General features: G+C 38.6%; 3 protein-coding genes across 4 annotated transcripts in view; 2 read left to right on the forward strand and 1 right to left on the reverse strand.

Moving 5' to 3' along the window:
• The window catches only part of fbxo31 (F-box protein 31), a 10,713-nt gene extending 3,271 nt beyond the window's left edge, over positions 1–7,442 (forward strand). The window contains exons 2-10 of one of the 2 annotated variants that reach the window (XM_025056119.1): positions 1,518–1,589; positions 1,993–2,067; positions 3,526–3,602; positions 3,678–3,845; positions 3,929–4,003; positions 4,109–4,218; positions 4,310–4,463; positions 4,549–4,934; positions 5,592–7,442. In XM_025056119.1, the coding sequence (XP_024911887.1) occupies positions 1,518–1,589; positions 1,993–2,067; positions 3,526–3,602; positions 3,678–3,845; positions 3,929–4,003; positions 4,109–4,218; positions 4,310–4,463; positions 4,549–4,934; positions 5,592–5,814 (1,340 nt within the window). In that variant the 3' untranslated portion in view covers positions 5,815–7,442. The remainder of the gene's footprint in view (positions 1–1,517; positions 1,590–1,992; positions 2,068–3,525; positions 3,603–3,677; positions 3,846–3,928; positions 4,004–4,108; positions 4,219–4,309; positions 4,464–4,548; positions 4,935–5,591) is intronic. The other variant, XM_008312537.3, reaches the window with a different exon arrangement.
• Positions 7,443–8,280: 838 nt separating this feature from the next.
• LOC103380524 (liver carboxylesterase 2-like) lies at positions 8,281–14,486 on the reverse strand. Its single transcript, XM_008312538.3, has 13 exons — positions 14,296–14,486; positions 13,036–13,228; positions 12,805–12,946; positions 11,904–12,037; positions 11,430–11,583; positions 10,571–10,675; positions 9,942–10,040; positions 9,550–9,693; positions 9,393–9,470; positions 9,167–9,314; positions 8,943–9,092; positions 8,773–8,845; positions 8,281–8,685 (listed from the first exon to the last, which is right to left on the reverse strand). The coding sequence occupies exons 1-13, from the start codon at positions 14,369–14,371 to the stop codon at positions 8,499–8,501; spliced, it is 1,683 nt and encodes a 560-aa protein (XP_008310760.1). The 5' UTR covers positions 14,372–14,486; the 3' UTR covers positions 8,281–8,498.
• A 631-nt stretch (positions 14,487–15,117) lies between these two features.
• Positions 15,118–20,141, forward strand: part of banp (BTG3 associated nuclear protein) — a 34,151-nt gene continuing 29,127 nt past the window's right edge. The window contains 5 exon segments of the mRNA XM_008312539.3: positions 15,118–16,027; positions 17,969–18,046; positions 18,322–18,431; positions 18,524–18,723; positions 19,933–20,022. Coding sequence (XP_008310761.1) covers positions 17,983–18,046; positions 18,322–18,431; positions 18,524–18,723; positions 19,933–20,022 — 464 coding nt within the window. The 5' untranslated portion in view covers positions 15,118–16,027; positions 17,969–17,982.

A 20,141-nucleotide genomic window follows, 5' to 3' on the forward strand; every position in this document is an offset into this window, starting at 1 on the left:
GTATAGTATGACATGGAGCAGCATTTCAGATTTTATGAAGTAACATGAGTAACATGAGATGGCTCCTGTTACCTCTAAACAGTGGACAATAGCATGAGCCAATGCAGAGCTTCAACACAACTACTATGGAGTAGCATCTCACTGTTGCTGTATCAGACTGTTGTAACAGTGATTGCTAGAGCTCTGCAGCTTCTCTCCCACATGACTTGCCTGTTCCTGTCTGAGCAGATTTCACACATAATGCACTTCAATTATTCACAATCACCACTGTGGCATTCAGTATAATTGATCCTTTTAATAAGGTTAATTTAACTAACCTGATATGTTAAGTTTATTTTCTTATGTCATAATTTAATTGTTACATCATTAAATTGGGAATTATTTTTTTGTAATTCAGAAACAACACATGCCAAAACAACGAGAGGGATTTGCTGCTCCATTTGCATCAATAAAAGTTGATGCGACAGTATTTTTGATCATTGCGACAGAACTCAATTTTCACTGTACATAAGTACTTATGTTACGCTATGCTAACACAGTGGTAACATCATAATCTAGGACATAAAAACATCAGAAGAGTCTGACTTACACCGCAGAGCCATAATGAAGGGCAAAAATGCTCCCTTAAAAACAACACAAACGAAAGAAAGTGAATGTACACACAATCCAATATATGACGTACAACTGGTGAATGTAAACAAAGCCGCCTTACGCATATATCACTGCATGACAACATATTCGTCCACGCCGCTCGCCCACTAGTTCCTGTGTGTATTTTGTTTTAACGCCATATGCTGGAATGATGTGACAAGCCTTTCTTTATAAATGTAGGGAAGATTGCGACGTTACCAGAAATCGAAGTAAATCAAAGATGTCTCAAACCGAGGACCTCTTGTTGATTTGAAATGAACCAGAAATTGGCATTAATTTGTGTATTTAGTCTTCAGCTCATCCTGATCGATAGATTTCCGCCCCTGTCAAAGTCGAACACTTTTCATAATAAAAACGTTTTTTCTGAAAAACTGTTTTTCTTAACACCCTGATTTTTAAATGCTAAAAGGTACGTCTGTAATGACTAGTCAGTGCATCAATCAATCACCCTGTGACTGAACTGGTACATTAAATGAAATGAAACTCAATGACGTACAACATGTTCCGTTGTTCATTCATGCCTGTGATCAGTCAGATGAAATTGCAGCTGTGTTTGCATACAGGAAATGAGTTAATATGTAACCAATTTGAATCCGAGAGTCTGGTCACCAGGTTAATCATCTGCTCAATACTGCCAAAGGCACAAGTTCTCTCTTGCAATAAACACAATATTTGTGCAATAGCCATGTAATGCATGCTGTTTCCGCAGCCTGACCTGCCTGCACCTGGACTCTATTATCATGTACCAGTGAAGTCTTACTTTAAACCTTACTAAACATGTCACTGATGAAAAGGCTTTTAACAGACTGTCGACCTTATAAACAATGGAATTTTGATGAATGTTAAAAGCTTGTTTTTCTTTGCAGAGTTTGGCATGAAGGAAGACCTGAGGAAGATGGAAGTGGGTCAGGTGTCCAGCAGGGACCTCTATGTTAAATGTGAGTTTGATTTACAGCAGCGGTCCACAACCCTTTTTGTTACCAAGAACCAGTCGGTATCAGCCATTTCTGCGGACCGGTAATACTGCACCATCATTAAAGGATCAGATAAAACATCTTTTAGACTTCATTCTGTTTATCTATCTTTGAATTAAAAAAAGTAAAGGGATATGACTGGATTCTTTTTGAATGAAGTAAGTTTGTAAAACTGAAGTACATTTTTTCACTGTGTCCCACTGTGTACCAAATGACCTACGGACTAGCACCGGTCCCCAGACCAATGCTTGGGGACCCCTGATTTAGATGTATCTAGAACTCGTTGCGCTTTTGAGAACCCAAGTTGTTTGTTAAATTTGCTGCCATCATTTGATTCATTTTTTATTGTTATTTGTGTTTGATTTAGGCATGTTAAAAGTTACCGCTCTTCTAAACAAAGTGCCTTCATTCATCCCTCCACATTATACTGTCCAGTTTGCAGGTATATTTACTTGAGATATTGCTGCTGAGATAATAAATTATGTCTTTAACTGTGGTACATAAATTGATCAGGTGAGCAATATTACACATGAGAATACAGACATTGCTCATATTATTGTTATTGCATGACTGAATGGTTTCCGGAATGGTAGTTATATCAATGATAAATGTGAAGGTTCTCAAAATCTAATAATGAAATATAGCTCAGTTAAAGTGCAGACGGTAGAAGACACTGTCAACCTGATAATCTATTATTAAGACACGTGTCTTTCTTTGTTAAACACATGAAATGGAAGATAAAGAATTAGCCACCTTTTCTTTAAATAAACAACAACAAAAAACATTGTCTATTCATTTATCCTCTCAGTTGTGTATATTTTAGGCTATTTGTAAAGGAAAACTGATTCTGTGGACAAAATCCTTTAAACCAGTACTTCTCAAACAGTGGGGCGGGCCCCCCTGGGGTGGCGCAGTGAGGTGCCGGGGGGGCGTGAGGGGGTTCCAATGGCCTCCAGTCACTAGGTGGCAGCAAGTCATGGTTTGTACAGATAGAAATATACATGTGATCAGGTTCCAAATTCTATAAAAAGTTAAATCACTGTTGAAAAAGTACATATTTGAATGGATTAGGATAAATAAAGCCTCCTCACACTGAAAGCTTATTGGTCTATTTAGTAGAAGTGGCCAATTAGGATACAGACACTTACAAACAACACAGACAAGTCTGTGTCATTTTAATACAGTAGTAGAATATTGCAAAGTGTCAATCAGTCAAAAGTCCAGAAAAGAGGGCAAAACAGAGGGTGGTCAGGAAATTGATATACACACAGGAGGGAGTGTACACACGGGGGCAGGAAGTGGTAGATCTGTAACAAGACAAAAGAGCAAGCAACAAAAAAACAGGTATGACAAAAATAAACCAAAAAAAAATAAAAATAAAAAACAGATTAACTGAGCTGGCAGGACAGGATGTGACAGACAAGTCTGACAATGTGTGCATATGAGCAACTCCACGATGAGTACAGGCTTAGGCTAAGCACAATTGTTGTCTCTCTTTTTAAAAAAAATAGATGTTTATTTTTATTTTATTTTTTCAACACAGTAATCTTGTTTGGTCGTTTTCCTCTGTGTACAGTAGCAGGTTTTCTTGGTTATCCATGGCCTTAGTCCATGTTTTAAAGCAGAAGCTGTGAAAGAGATTAAAAAGACATTGAAAATTAAAATGCCAACTAAGTTTAAGTAACATCACCTCACCCATCATTCTGTTCTTTTCTCTCAGCACTTGTCTCTCTGGCCATTCTCACTCTCTGTCTCTAGCCTCGGTCTGTGCGAAGCCAAGAGTGGGCTGCTGGAAGTGGCCTCCCCCTACTCCAACAGAATTACTAATTGTTGAAGGTACTAAAAATTAGCTAAGAACATAAAAGCTGTATTTATTTGCTGCCGTGCTCTTCTGTTGCAGTGCTTCACCCATATAGACATATATTGGGCCTATGGCAGCCTGACATAGGTCCTTATGGTGGACTGCTCAACGTTGTTGTAAGTAACTGTAATGTCTATCCATCCATCCATCCATCCATCCATCCATCCTTAACTCAGTATCTGTCCCTCCAGGTGGATGGGCTCTTCATCATTGGCTGGATGTATTTGCCACCCCATGACCCTCGTGTGGAGGATCCCATGAGAAGACGGCCACTGTTCCGTGTCCATTTGTGGGACAACCAAAAGGCGACAGTGGAGTGCATGTATGGACACAAGGGTCCACACAAAGGAGACATACAGGTGGGAAGTCGCTTTGCTGTCAGCAGCAGGAAAAAAATAGATTCTAATTTGTTGTTTTTTTTTTTTTGTTTTTTTTTTTTAAGACTGTCAAAAAGGACGAATTTTCAACAAAATGTAACCAGACAGATCATCACCGCATGCCAGGAGGCAGACAGGAGGTGGGATACAAAATTGATTTCTTACTCTCTGAAATCTGCCAATAGAAACTACCTATTTTCTTTTTAGCTTTTTTTACTGTTCCACATTTGTCTCCGTGTCTGTAGGAGTTTAGGACGTGGTTGGAGGAAGAATGGGGTCGGACGTTGGAAGACATCTTCCATGAGCACATGCAGGAGCTCATTCTTATGAAGTTCATCTATACAAGTCAATACGAGTACGAGTGTTTTGTTATTTTGAGGCGATCATTTTCCACCTATCAATAAAAACAAATCTGAACATGTGTCAATTTTTCTGTCTTTCAACAGTAACTGCTTAACATACCGAAGGATCTACCTTCCTCCTTCAATGCCCTCCAACCTGCTGCAGCCAGGTCTCTTTAAAGGCACGTACGGGAGTCACGGCTTAGAGATTGTCATGCTCAGTTTCCATGGGACCTCGGCAAGAGCAACAAAGCTCACTGTAAGTCCATGAATAATCACAAGGGCCGATCTTTCCCAGATTTGTCCAATTGGCACTCATGAAAAATGTATATATAATCTTTCAGGGAGACCCCAACGTTCCTGCAGGGCAACTTACTTTGGACGTGGACTTGAGGCGGCCCATCATCCTTCCAGACTTGGAGCAGCAGTGCAGAATAGAAAAACTGTCTCGGCTTGTTATACAGGTACACGAGGAGGTGCAGAGGGAGGCAGAACAACAGGCTAAGGGCCTCGTCGTTACGAGCAGCGGCGGAGAAGATGGATGCTGTAGTGATGCCAGCAGAGGAGAAGGGATGAAGGCGGATGGTGCCTGTTCAGACAACTGTCAGCCTGGTCCCAGCAGCAGCAGCAGCAGCAGCAGCAGCTCCGTCCCTCCTGAATCCCAGCCTTTCGTTCTGCCAGTGGGGGTGATGGCTCGTAACGAGGTCTACCCTCGCACCTGCAGGAAATGGTAAGAACTGACTTCAAAAGGATTACAAAAGGCTCCGATTCCTGAATTAATTTTTTTATTTGGGCCGTAACATCAGTGTCATCATGTGCACGTGAGCTAACGTTGTTGCTGAAAGTAAGATGGTGCAGCCAAGCAGGTGGGGAACTGTAGGTTCCCCCTTTTATATCCCAACCAGGTTAACGCACCCCCAAATCTCCACACCAACTAACCTCCGTCACGCCCCCACAATGTACATGTACGTTGAATTTTAATAAGAATGTATTTGACATTGTTTTTTACGGTCGTGTTTTTGATTCATTTACGTAATATCTGTGTATATCTACTGTGCATATAAGTGTGGGAAAGGGATACAGTCTAGGGAGGGTTGATAACAGTGTGGGGGAGTAAAAGGTAAATATATACGTAAATAATATAACTATCTCGCCTCTACTTTGATTTTTTTTTTTTTCGCATTTTCACGGTGGGTCTCGGAACGCAACTACTGCGGTAGGAGATGGGATTACTGTATATATATATATATACATAGCCAAAAGTGCTGGCACAACATTATCAAATCCCATAAGCATGTCAAGAACCAGAAGTAAATCTAAGTTGACCTTTTCGGGCTCAGAACTGTGAACCACGATGAACTGATATCCCTGATATTCTTCATTTCAGTTTCTATGGAACGGGCTTGATTGCGGGACATGGCTTCACAAGTCCAGAGCGCACACCGGGTCTCTTTGTCTTGTTCGACCAGGACCGTTTCGGTTTCATCTGGTTGGAGTTGAAGTCTTTTAGCCTGTATAGTCGATTGACGGACTATCTACCCCACGCTCATGCCCCGAACATGGAGCGATTTGAGGCCATGCTGCACAACATGCAGTCCTGGACATCCTGATGCTCTTTAAGTTTTCCTCTCCCTATAGATATGCGTAACAGGAACCCATGCCAACCCAACGAAATCACCTCTTTCCTCCGCCGGTGTTGTTTTTTCGTTCATGTAAGCACGTGCCCTTAACACGACAGATTCTATATTTCACCCAAAATGTTTTGGCTCTGGAACAAAGCAGATTATTGACCCGCCCTTGCACACAGCACTTCTGTTGACCGTCCCAACATCCTCAGAAGACAAAATAACAGCGCCTCACCCACGTGATCCCTGTTCTCCCTGTATAGCATGAAAACAGGTCACAAAAGTTTAATTTTTTTAATTAATTAATTAATTTATTCCCCGCAGAAGAAGTACCAATATTTCTTACCACTTAACCATGAACCTGATGGTATGTGCCTCTGATTATTATAAAACCGTGTCTATAATAAGTAGTGCTTGAAGAAGACAAAAGGTGATGTATTAATTAACTGATATGTAAAGTATTATAATCATCTCAGTGCCCAACATTTTAAACTGCATGTCGCGTTTTATTTTGGATGTCGTCATAATACTCTCATAATATTACCCGGGCATGATGTTTAGATTTCTTGAAGGAGTATCTTTGGCTTTTTTTTCTTTATATGCATCTCAGGTGCCATTTCTGTCAAAAAAATGTTCATATTGATTTGTCGTAAGAAGCCAGTAACTTATTTTTCGCATTGTTAATCATGCTGTTTTAATGCTCATATTAAGTGACGTTATCTACTGTATGTATGACCATGAGCCTGGGTCAGTCAAGATGTGCCATAGTTTTTATTGTCAGCACAGGAATGTCAGGTAAATGAAAGGAACGCACTGCAAAAAGGGAACTATGAAAACTCACTGTGGTAAATTAGCAGGACTTAGCAGTACAATCTAGACACTTCCTGCTCGCTCAGAGTATTCATGGTCAAACACAGAACCGTATACCATTTGCAAATTGTCTTTAATTTGGGCTGTAGTTGAATCCCTGACACCTGATTCGTCAGACTAGTTGCCTGCATCGCTGCTCCCTCCGCTCCTACATCCCACCAGGCTCGCCAAACACAAACAGCTTGAAAAGTATAAAGTTGTAAAGTCCTAATGCAGCCTGATGGTAATGCTCAGTAACTCTTTACTTCAAGTGCACTTGTCTGGGCAGTAATGTGAATTATCATCAAAAACTTTTTTTTTTCTGCATGTTTCCACATCAATTAACAAAAATACCTTTACTGGACTCTTGATTTGGGTTTCATGTGTTTTTGATTTACTCTGAATTCAGTGCATTTCTTTTGTACTATCTTTTAGGTCCCATAGCCTACTACTACTACTACTTCTACTACCACTACCGAGGACTTGGAAGTATTATTTTGTTATGTATTCAATTTCATTGTTTATAATTCACCTGGGTTTATGTTCCCTCAGACTGCTCACATCAGACTTTCAGGGAGCCTTCCAGCTTGACTCTACTCGGTAATAAATGAAATAAACTGGATTTTTTTTTTTTGGTTTATGTCTTGTGTGTGCGTGCTTCAGCTTTACTCTGCGCTTCGACAGAAATCTTTATCTCATGATGACTTCACATTCATTGCAAGTGTAATTTAAATGTAACAATAATTAAAAAAGAAAAACTGGGACATACTGGTGAACCACACAGATTGATGTGCTCATTTGTGACTTATTTTAGCGACCACATTACTCATTGGTCGCTGTGGAACTGTTTGTTTGCACAGCCCACAAGTAAATCAGGCTCTGTTATCTTTCTTAGCACTGAAGGTCCACTAGTAATCAGTAACTTTTGCAGCAGTTGCCACATATGTGCTTTTTATTGTGGACTACGAGTTTAATAGGGCTCTAACAACAAAATGTGTTTTCCATTAGTAAACAATAGAAAATGAAAATTTTGTGCTCAAGTCTGATTGACTTATTTTTATTACATTTTATTACATTTTTTATTACATTATGTAATTTCTGAGTAGTTCCAAAGTATATGTCCCACCAGCTAGCTAGAGTGGCCTCCAGCGGCTGTCAGTGTGAAAATAACGAACATGTAAATTTCCAGGGTACAGGAGTAGCAGATACTGGTACGCAAGCCTAGAGTGCCCTCTAGTGGCTGTCAGTATAAAATAACGAACATGAAATTATATATTTTAATATATGTCACACCTGATTAAGTCGTAAAGCCAGACAAAGGATAAAAGAACTGTGACTTATAGTTTTTTATATATATATATATAAATGTATATAAATACAACCAGTTTATTTTTGCCTTTATAATTTCACATGTTCATGTCCTCAACATGTTTTTCGACCCACCCAGTTGAGAATACCTGGTTTACGCAGGGTGATCAGTTTTAATAAACCTTGCAACTATGCAACAAACAAATTTTTGTTTTTTGCAAGGAACAGAGGAACAGTTTTTTTCCCAGTGATTTCTGCGTTATCACATTATACAAAAAATAAAAGTAAACACAATCAAATTCTATTCTTTATTTCAGAATCCAGACAGACACTTTCAGACAGACATAGACAGTTCGGCATCATCAGCATAGAAACATCTTCTGAAAATATCCTCTGTAATATTAGTGCAATGTGTGAAAACTACAACTTTTAACAGTTATTAGGTGCAACGTATGTTGCAGTGGTGAAGTTGTTTTAGGAAACAAACGAATGCAACAACAGCAGAGGCTTTGTTACAGCTCAGCATGATTCATTTCCGTTCTGTGTTCTCGTATCTTCTGCGGCAGAGTCTGAGTCCAGAAGACGAAGTGGTTCTTTTTCAGGTGATGACCTACTACCTGTTCCTTTGCTCTGATTTCCAGGTAGCTTTCCTCTTCTCCATACTTTGGCCAGTACGCAAGGTCGTCTCCGTTTGGAGAGCTACACAAATAACACATGTCACACGTTCTCTAAAAACTCATTGTACCATTTCCATGTCAATGAAAGTAACCAAACAGAAAGTCTTACCCCGTGCGAGCAAAGTTGGCCCAGTAGCTCATGACGGTTTTGCACAATTCTTTCTCTTCTTCAACGCATTCCTCTGAAAACAATGATCATATCTAATTAACGTTTCAATGCAAGAAAAACTACTACAACTAGAACACAACTACAGGTGTGAGTGTCATAAAGTGTTTTACCAGGGATCTTCACATGAGCAGTTGTGAAACACAATCCGAACACCATGAATATTTCGTCCCCATGGTCGCTCCTAACAAAACTTGGTCTTTTTTTCCTCACCATCAAGGGAGGGTGTTGGTACTCATACACGTACACAGGAACACCAGCATCTGGTATCAGGTTCGAGGATTGTTAATGTGTGACAATAAAAGCAAGTGTGATAAAACGCAGCGTTTAAGATTACCTCTATGAGCATTAGCCGTCTTTACAGCCGCCACATTAAAAAAAACGTCCCCTATGAGCTCAGTGTATCTGTTTCTGTTTTGTACGCGGTCTTCACCAGTTCCAATATATTCCTCTATTATCCAGTCTCTGATGACTGCGTCTTTGGGCTTGAGACAAACAAAAGGACACATTCTCAGAGAAGCAAAGAATGTCAAATAAAAAAGGGATTAATGTCGTTAGCTTACGTCAGGGTAAAATAAGAACAGGATGTTGAAAAAAATCTCCCGATCCACTCCCTCTGTCCAGTTTGCTTGGGAAAGAAACTGAGAAAAGAGTAGTAGCGATTAATAAGGTCGTCAGTGACACGCACAAATAGTGGAAAACTGAGTATTTCACACTGACCCTGGGGAGTAGCCAGCCTCCTTCATCGTCTGTTACACCAGTCATGAAAGGCACTCGGTGGACCTCGTGGTTTTTTAAGAGCTCATCCACAGCTTTTTTCAAGAAAGACCCATCGACAGTTATGGTGTATAATAACGAAGAGTCCTTTAGAGAATAAACAAAGAGAGCACTGTAAACTTCGAGCCCAATCCTATGGAAATAAAGTTCACACACACCGCTTAAATTCTGATTTGACCAAATGTAAATCAAGTACAGTGTAGCTCAGGTGTGGGAAAACTTTTGACTCCGGGCCACCAGGCATTTGCCCATGCCTGGTGTAGCTCTTACATGGTGCGGCTTTACTGCAGTGAAATACTATAGAATATATATATATATGACTCAATTATACTTACCTCCAGTAAAGGCAGAATGACATCCATATCTACATTTTTCATGCAGTGGGCCATCTTCTCTGTGCTTTCCAGGCTACAGCCAGAGGCATTTGCCACAGCCTAGGAAACAGATAGAAGGTGTGATTCAGAAATAAAAGTAGCATATTAAGAAATATTGTTATTATTATTGTGCTCTACTGTTGAAATCTCAATCTCATTCCACTAATAGTGTTTTTAAACTATGGGGTCGTGACCTCACGTGGGTCACCTGGAATGTCTATCAATTGTGAAAAAAAAGTTAAAATGTATGTAATATGTTTTCCAACTAATTAGTATTATGTTTTAGAATTGTGATTAAAAACACCACACACAATCTTAAACAATTTTTACTCTTTCACTTTGAAAAAACTTAAACCCAATTAAGGAGTGCACAACTGGATCTTGTCACAGTCTCTCTTATATTTTACCCTCTTCCTTATGTTAACATTTTAGTGATTCTTGACAAATAATATTAACTTGGAAGTAAACTTAAGTCAGTTAAGTTTATTTCATTAATAATTATTATTTAATTACTTAATAAAGTCATTTATTTATTAATTGTGAAAGGACATATCCTTTGAGATTTCAATTCAAGGCAGTGGGAAACTAACCTGCATCACAGGTAGAGGGTTAGTTCCGATGAGAGTAGCTATTCCAGCTGTGCCACTCTCGGCAATGGCACGGTGAAACAGGCCTTCAGCCATGGGGGAGAGAAGCTGTTGATGAGAACAGCAGTGACAACAGGTTTTGTGTAAAGGGTAACAACTTTGCACTTACTACTTGTAATAATATATACAGTATATATATATATATATTATATAATTATAATGATACTTGCATGAATACTAGGGCCAGGTGAGTGAATGCAGTATTTTTGGTCAATGCTTAAAGCTAGGGGTGTCAAACTCATTTTCACCGGGGGCCACATCAGCAATACAGTTCCCCTTAAAGGGCTGGTTGTAACTGGTAGACTGTGGAGATCAGGGGTCCCAAACTCCTGGTCTGCGGACCAGTACCAGTCCATAGGTCACTTATTAATTACTACAAGCTACAAATGTTGTTCATTGCTGTGTAATAAAAAACTTTCTCAGGTTAAGAAACTCTGCTGCATGGACTAAATGCTTTTTAAGCCCCGCGGGCCACACCAAACGGCTCGGCGGGCCGCATTTGGCCCCCGGGCCTTGAGTTTGACACGTATGCTTTAAGCAATTATGGCCAATATTTTTTTTCTAATTATTATTTCTAATTGTGAGTCTGTTACTGTCTGACTTAGAGGACACTACAAAATGAGCAAAGGGTGTTCTTCTGTACTGGTTTTGGGCTGGCATCACAGAGAGTCTCAACCAATTACAGCATTTGAATGCGTGGTCGAGGTTAGTTGGAGTGCAACACTCCGGCTAACTATGACTAATGGCACAAAATCAAGATCATCCACTTAATAGTGTCTAAGTTGCGCAGAAACATCCTTACCAGGAGCGAAACGCTTACTCCTCCAGCAGATTCCCCAAATATAGTCACTAAATCTGCGTCACCACCAAAATTGTGAATGTGCTCTTGGACCCACTTCAGAGCTTCTACCTGGTCCATCATTCCATAATTTCCTGGCATGTGCTCATCTCCCGTGCTTGGTACAAAACAGAGTTAGTAAACCAAGGTAGCTTTTGCTAATAACATTTTTTACGAAAAGGATATCACTTGGAAATCATTTGCATACTCGGTTTAAAAAGAGCATTTAAAAAGAGCAACGTACTATAAGACAAAACCTTGAACAACACATGGATTAAGCTAAGGATATAATATATTTAAAAAGGATCTGTGGGTAAGGCTTTTACATCAGTGGTGCATTTCAGTTAAAAAGTCTCCTGCTTTCCAGTAAACTAAGTGACGCATCAGGCCCGTGTGTGTCCCTACTTACAAGTTACCTGGTAACCATGGGGGTTTTACCTGAGAAAGCCCAAGGGTCCCAAGCGATACTGTATTAGAACCACAACTACATTCTGGTAAGCAGCCAGTGCAGAACCATCATAAATTGACGCAGATCCCATAGCAAAGCCACCACCGTGGATCCAGACCATGACCTGGAGAGAAAATATTCGTCCTTAAAAACACAAATACAAAAGGTTGTTGAGTAGTTAAACGGGTGCGGTCTGTGGCTCGGGGGGTGAAGTTTTAAGGCTCCGTGGTGTGTTGAGCAAACAGCTGCTTCCTGTCCGTTCAAACAAGGTGTGGCCCACTATTCTCTTGTGTCCATTTTTTTATGTTATGTTTATCACATTTGCAGTTCTGTAGTATAGTGGTTTGAATGCCTGAAAGCTGAGAACAGAGAGACTTGGGTTCGATTCCCAGAGGAACGACATATCCCTATTGGCGCCCCCCTGTGACAGCTTGTAAGTTAAAACCACATACTTAATGTTGGTTGCAAAGACACACTGTAGATTTTCCCATTGAGGGATGAATAAGGGACTCGGTGATTAATATTTAGTGTCATTAGTCTTTTTTTTTAAGAAAATGACATTTCACAAAGAATCAAATTTAAAGTTTTTTGTCTTTTTTTCAAACGTGCATGTACTTATTCTGTTGTGTTTCTTCATGGAAGCCAGTCTAATTTTATACAGAGGTAGACTACGTCCCCACCAGTTTAACATGAGGCCATGTGCTCACAAGTTTTGAAGGCCATGGCTAACCCGCCACCAATGTGTCGATAACAGGGCACTGATTTTTTCACTCCTCCCAGAGAACGTCGACTCGTGCCACTAACGTCAACACATCGACAAATCAGCCATTCTGTTAATTTGGTGCGAAGGTGCTTGATAAATGAGGAATGATTGATGCAACACATACTTACTGGGAGTTTAGCATCTGGAGCTCTGTTAGCAGGAGTGTAAATGTTCAGGTAAAGGCAGTCTTCAGAAATGTCTGGAACCTCGACTTCTAAGCCACCAAAAGCTTCTAGCAGGTCCTTTATAACCTTTGTGTTTTGAACACACCTATGACAGAGAAAAACAGATTATCACCTAGATGTGCAGTGTCTTTCACGAACGGAACAATTAACCCATAGTAAATCACACTGGCTTACATATGAGGCTGTTTGGTTGCGTCTCTCACTCCTTCCCATCCCTCCACAGGCTGAGGGGCAGACAGTCTTAGAGCGGGGCCCACAGGGGGTTTGGCAAATGGAACACCCAGGTAGGCATGGACTCCAGGCTCCTTCCCCTTCACACTAAAATACTGACCCCTCAGATCTCCGAGCTTGGTTTGGACCACAGGCGCTGTCACAACAGGAGTAGGGGTTTGGAAGAGAGAATTTCTATATTGTGATGATTGGATTTATTTATTTATATATTATTATTTATTTATTTTGACCACTTCATATTAAAGACCTCTCTTGAAGACACCATGCAACTGATTCAAAAAGCAGAGAAGGAGTATGATATGTCACCTTTAACAAACATCATTAGAAAGCCTTAAGTTCACAGTTTCAGACCCTTAAAAATAGCCTAAACCTTCGGCCCTGCAAAACATTATCACACACAAAAAATACATAAAGACAAAATATTACTACATATATATACAGTATATATATATATATATATATATATATATATATATATATATATATATATTATTTTGATAAAAAATACACCCAAAAATACTACTACATATATGTTATTATTTTAATCATGTATTATACTTTTCCTTAAACAAAATAGGAATTGTTTAAGGAAGTCTACAATTTGAATGCTTTGCACCAATTAATTAATTCATTTTTATCACTTATTTTATTGTTCACTTACTATTCAATTTGTATTACATTGATTGAATTTGATTAAAAAATTAAAAAATAAAAAAGTAAGACAAACAAGTGAATCCTAAAATGACCTAAAAGATATGGTGACTGACATTTAAGTTGCATGTAAGACCATAAACGTTACTTCCATAAGGCATTTGTTTGCGACACATATTATGTAATATAGTAATAACCGTGCTGTGCGTGCAGAGTTCCACTTTTAAGAAACCCTGCCCTATTTCCCGTTTTTGATCTGAATTATTGGATTCTAAGGTTATTGGGATGCTGCGCATTTTGTTGTGCCGAGTAAATGACGATTATTAATGAATTTTGCAGGACATCAAAGATCGTCGTGGGTGTAAATACTACTTTCTTTTTAGAGCAGAAACCTTCTTAGGACTTTAACCTTTGGACACAGTGTCAGCTGCATGTAGGTGAAAGGCTAAGGGCTATCGAGACACAACAGAAAATGCGAAAACTGTTGAACATAACGAATTAAACAAAGAACTGGTTAAAAAGACAACGCATTTCACACAACTTCAGATTTACCTTCTGGGTCTGCAGCAGCGCACAAACACAACGCAGATACTAGAAGGAAGAAGGTTGGCTCTGCGCAGAGTTTCATCTTCACGCTGAGCTTTACAAACACAGGGTGTGATTTTCTCTCTAAGTCCGGAACAGGAGTGAGGCTACGAGGTGTTTGAGCAAGTTTTTAATCTGTATATCTGTGTTAGAGGTAGAGTGGATACGAGGAGAACTCTGGGAGATCTCGCCCCGCCCCTCACTATCCCATTCGTTTCAGTGACCCTCAATAAGCGTCGTTCCTTTGAGAAGTATTTATAAATGATGTATGAAGAGTACAGAAAAAGTTATTGTCAATATAAAGGTATGTGCGTAATTTGTGATGTTAACATATTAAGTAACAGTTATCAATAGATTTACAACACGTAGGCTATATCATTATAATAATTAATGTAATATCGTACAACTAAGTAATTGAAAATGAAAAATGCCCAATGAAATCTACTTAGTTAATAACTTTAAATAATAAGTTGTACTTAATAATTTCATAACATTCTCCTCTGGTAAAAAGTTAAGAAGACTTTACTTAATTAGTTTACCTAAATTATGCCTAAAACCATAAGGCATATGTGTCTGCTGATAACCAGGCCCGGGGACCAAATGTGGCCCGCCAAGCCGTTTGTGTGGGCCGTATGAGCTTAAAAAGCATTTACTTAAATCCATGCAGCAGAGTTTCTTAACCTTTATTCTGTTTGTAACAGTGTCTGAATGACCTATTGTTTAAAAATATTTCCAGATTATCTTTAAATAAAGAAAGTAAATGGATTTTCTTTGAATGAAGTAAATTGGTAAAAATTAAGTAAATGTTATCAATTATTGGATTCTAAGGTTATTGGGATGTGCATTTTTTTGTGCTGAGTAAATGATTGAAACTACTGGTCCGCGGACCGGGGGTTGGGGCCTCCTGATCTATGCAGTCTTCCATTTACAACCGGCCCTTTAAGGGAACTGTATGGCTGTGGCCCCCGGTGAAAATTAGTTTGACAGTCCTGCCCTAAGGCATCTGAAGGTTTACTTGAATTATTTGAAGTCAATGTTTTGCTAGTATATAAGAAGGGCGGTTGTGAGGACTACATGTGAGGATTACGTTCTGGTTACATTAAATGTTACAGACCAGAATTAGCCCATTCCCAATGATTCCCAACTATTTAAAATATCCCAATAATAAACTAATGAAGAATGCATAATTACGTAATATGTTCATGCAAAATATGAAATATACGGGGGTGTGTCACATTGTTACAGTTAGCTTTAGAAAAATTAGAGATAGTTTAAGGGAAAATAAATTAATGGAAAGTTAGAATGTTCATACTGATAAACATGCGTCTCCTTTAGCGCTTAAAGAAAGTGACAGGGAAACGTAACCGTCACTGGGCTTCTATTGGACAATCCAGTTGTCAATAACATACAGCGCCTACTCATATCCACAGTCCTATTCACATTGATTTTCCCTATCTTTGATCATAATATCAATCATATCAAACGGAAAGAGAGAACGTGGAAGTAGTATTTGAACGCGAAGCAACAAAATCGGTTTGGATGAGGTACGATCTGCGGATCTCCGGTTGTGTTTCCTGCGGAGCACACGAGCCTGCACTCCCTCTGAATTAGCGAGGAAGACACGAAGCCCAATCTCTCGCGAGGAACAACGTCGTTATCGGAATCTCTACAAACAACACGAGAATTCGTCATTCACACGGTAATATAACCCAAACTTACACGGTACATGTATCGTTGTGCAGTGCAGGACGCGAGAAGCGAGGAACAACTGAAGTTTAACTGGCATTTCATGCTAAAGTTTTAAGATTTTAGCAACATATTTTGGCGGCCTCTAGGCCTCGTTAGCATGCTAAACAAGGCGCTAACACAAACAGCGAATCCTCACAGCCGCTTTTAGCCGGGACCTTCTTCAGTATTACCAAGCTTTAGACCCCACTTAGCAACGCAAGCTAATATGGGCTGTCATTTTCTTTGTCGGTCATATTTGGCTTTAATAAGTTTGTTGATCCAGTTGCACATAACATAATTGAAACATAAACAAAGTGTACTAGTTGTTTTCTTGGAAACGTGCTTTTAATTTTGGAAGACGAGACCCCCGCCCGATTAGCCAGAAAGGCTGCCAGGACGGCTTGTATGAAAGAAGTAAATGTGGAAGCATGTGTTGGCTACAAGAGTTTTATCCTATTTTGCCAACCAAAGTTTAGAATATATAATTCAAATGTTATGCAGTTTCGAAAGTACATATTTTTGAACCGTTGATATAAACTACTATAGATCAAATGTGACAGTAGACTTAAACGTATATGTTAGAAACCTGTTCTATAAATATCTTAAAATAATAGTATCTGCTTTTTCTTTGGTATCTCGGAATGTGTCCTGAGTCATTAATTACATTGCATTTTTTTGCATTCCCTTCGAAGTTAACTGTTTAAGCACAGAAAAAAAGCACATGAACACTGAATATGACTGAATATTTGCGGAGGATAACACGAGGTTTAGGAAAATGGCATAACCTAACGTTATATATATTTTCAGGATTTGCCTTTGCAGGGATTTTTAAATATATATATATAAAAACATTTACTGAACCAATCAGCACCTGAAACAAACTCGTTTTAATTATTATTATTAAAAGCAAGGTGAAAAATATTTTATACTCTTATAATATATATATATCTTACTTTCTTATCTTGCCATGGTGCTTCAACTGACTGCACAAACTAAAAAGTACGTTTAAAAGGTTGAGCTTAGTCTTAAAAAAGTTTAAACTTAACTGTGAATTTGTATTAAAGGATTGTACGGTCCTAGTATGTTTTTAGGTAGGTTAATTTATTTTGCAGTAAAATAGATTTGCACTGTTGTAATTTTGGGATCTTTGAAAATGCACCTTAAGTTTAAAAAAATAGTCCTCAAAATGTAGACTTGTGTGTTTGGTTAGAGCAATAAAACTGCTTTATCTTGCAAATTAAGCGCCTTTTTTTGTTAAACACAAACAACCTAATACATCATCTGTGAGGTTAAGATATTGAGTCAGTTAACATCAAATTAAAACCATATAAACAAATATTTCTGTGTATATATCTCTTTCTCGCTCTCTCTCTTTCAAACAATAACAGTCAATCAAGGAACCATAGCCCCATCTGTCAAAAAAAGGAAATGAAATATAAAATAATAACCATTATATATTCTGGCTTTCTAGTATGTTTTTTGTCTTTCTTACTTTCTTTTTGTATATGCTTGTTTAAAGCACATATCTTTCAGTGCCGCTGTAATGCTTTAATTGCTATTCTCCACTTGTGTCATTCTTTGTCATGTGTTTGTTGCTCTAACATGATTTTCCTGTCTGGGATCAATAAAGTTTAATCCAATCACATCTGATTTAATTGTTGTATAAAAGTTGAATAAATAGAATATCAGTGATTTCTTTTAAATACACTTCTATCTCACTTCCATTTTTTTTACAGTTTTACATTTTTCCCACCCAATGCCTCTTGGTAGTTTCTTACTTTTGTATGGCAACATTCTACTTATGACCAAGAAGTAATTTATGTACTCTTAGTTTTATTGTGTGTGCTACCTTGCAAAACAACAAATTCCCCTATTTTATGGTGTCATAATGGTTTCTGTTCTGCTCTTTCAGCTTGGTTGTGAACAATGTCCGATTTGGAGGAAATTGTGCAAATAACAGTGGAGGACTTTCAACAAGATGAACGTACAGGTTGGAGTCACAACAATTCAGTTCTGCTAATCACTGTTGTCTGTTATATATTGCTAAAGGGACTTAATTCTAATGTTGTTTTGGCTTCCCAGTTGGCACAATAAAATAATGATTTAATATTAAATCAATATAATAAATATTACATGACATTTCTGTTAAAGTAGTGAATGCAATTAGCAAGCATTATATTGACTGGACCAGAGGTACACCAGATATAAACGAAATGCTAAGATTACATTTTTTAAAGTCAATGACTATATGTATGTTTTCTCAAGACTTGCTCGACAATAATGAAAATGATGAAGAAAGGCCGCAGAAGAAAAAGAGAAAATTGAGCAACAGTTTAGAGAACAACATGAACAACCAGGAAATACATTTTATAAAGGTAGGTCATCTGAAAAGTTTATTTAATTATTAATTTATTGAGTAAAAAAAAAGCAGGGTCATATAGAAGTTCACAATATCTGTTTTTTCCAGAACCTTTTGGTTTCATTTACTGCATCAGTCAATCAGCGACTGGAGGGAATCGAGTCCAAGCTGGAGGCACTGGATGCCACTTGCAAAGCCCTCGGACGCAAACTAGACACCACCATGCCCTGCTCCAAGAGCCCAATACAGGTTCCCATGGTTGCAGGTTCACCCCAAGGAGCCACCCAAACTTGGAACAAAGTGCGATGGTGAGTTGAAAATGCACTAAAAATCTGGTGTCCCCTGATTCAGAGAAAATGTACATTATTGTTCATTGTAAATTGCATCATGTTGATAGGCTTCACATAATGGTATGTTTATGTCAGCCTTGTCACTGATCCACTGTGTGTCATGCACCTCTGTCTCAAAAAGAGACTAATGTGGCTACACTGTTCTTTCAGTTTATCCTGGAGTTTGCCATGACCCTTTTTTATGAAGACGCACATCTTTCTTCTTTTCGTTGGGCTACTGTTCTCGGAACGCTTTACAGCAGATCATCTGCACCCTTCATTACCCTATTGATGGTGTCTTGTGTTGATAAAGGTCACCTTTTGTGTCTTCTTTGCTTGGTTTGCAACATTTCCTGTCTACCACTGCTTCAAATCAAACACCATAGTAGGCCTCACTACCATTTTTTAATCTAACCCACTGTCACTTATCACCACAGCATTCTCTCTTCTCTTCTGACACTCCACCCTGCTGTCACCACATTTGTCACTTTCTGCCTTTTTGGATTGAAGAGAACAAAAGTGTTTTATTGTCTTTTTTAAAGTGGTTACAAAGCATGGTATTTTTGGGGTTGGGCAGATAAGTGATGTTTACACAAATGGGTGATGACAATGATGAAGAGTCACTTGTGTGGTGTCCCGTCCCCTCCCTGCTGCCCACACACTTGTACTGTTACTATTACTATTAGCCTCTTGTGGTTCCCTTAACTGACACAACCATGCAAATAGTGGGATTGTTTCTCCCAGTCTCTTAGTGGAGCAGTATCCTCCTATTTTATTATTCAACTTCAGAAACATATTACCCTGAACACTGATTACTCTGAACACAATGTTTATTACCCGTTCTGAACTAGACTTGCCTATCGTTATCTTTGAACTGTGTGACACATTTTTGATTATGCCTTTACTGTATTTAGTACTGCAATAAAAGTTGTTGCTTTATCTTTTCTTGCAGCCAATACCGCACACACACAAGCACATACAAAAACAATGAGAATATTATGGTAGTGGCAATGTGGATATTCACCATTTATAATCTGTTTATTATTTGTTCTGCTGCAAAAGTATGTGAGCTGTAGCACAAGGATTTGCGAGCCTTAATCAAAAGAAGTGCTCTTCAGCAAGGCATTTCTTAATTAATCAAAGGATATGCATGTATTGTATACCTATTTGTTTTTATCTTTTCTGCAGTGTTGTGCCACAAACAAATGTGATAGTGAACAGCGAACCCAATAAATGCTCCAACCAAGAGGACACGCCGCTGGAGAATCTGCTCAGCAAGTGGGTAGCTTTTTTTAGTTCTTTTCTACAGATATGGCTATTCCTGTTGTTGTTATGGTGACTTATTCAAGTCACTATAGACTTGCATTTCCTCATTAAAAGTGACATCTAATGACATC

The sequence above is a fragment of the Cynoglossus semilaevis genome, chromosome 6, assembly GCF_000523025.1.
Source record: "Cynoglossus semilaevis isolate Cse_v1.0 chromosome 6, Cse_v1.0, whole genome shotgun sequence".
NCBI classification, from domain to species: domain Eukaryota; kingdom Metazoa; phylum Chordata; class Actinopteri; order Pleuronectiformes; family Cynoglossidae; genus Cynoglossus; species Cynoglossus semilaevis.

Bases quoted from the DNA above. Each gene is read 5' to 3' on its own strand.
- LOC103380524 (XM_008312538.3), bottom strand. From the start codon at position 14,371: ATGAAACTCTGCGCAGAGCCAACCTTCTTCCTTCTAGTATCTGCGTTG. The intron at 13,229-14,295 runs GTAAATCTGAAG...CTGTTGTGACAG, and splicing joins CGCTGCTGCAGACCCAGAAG to CGCCTGTGGTCCAAACCAAG. The intron at 9,471-9,549 runs GTCAGTGTGAAA...CTCTTTTCTCAG, and splicing joins GAGGCTGGCTACTCCCCAGG to TTTCTTTCCCAAGCAAACTG.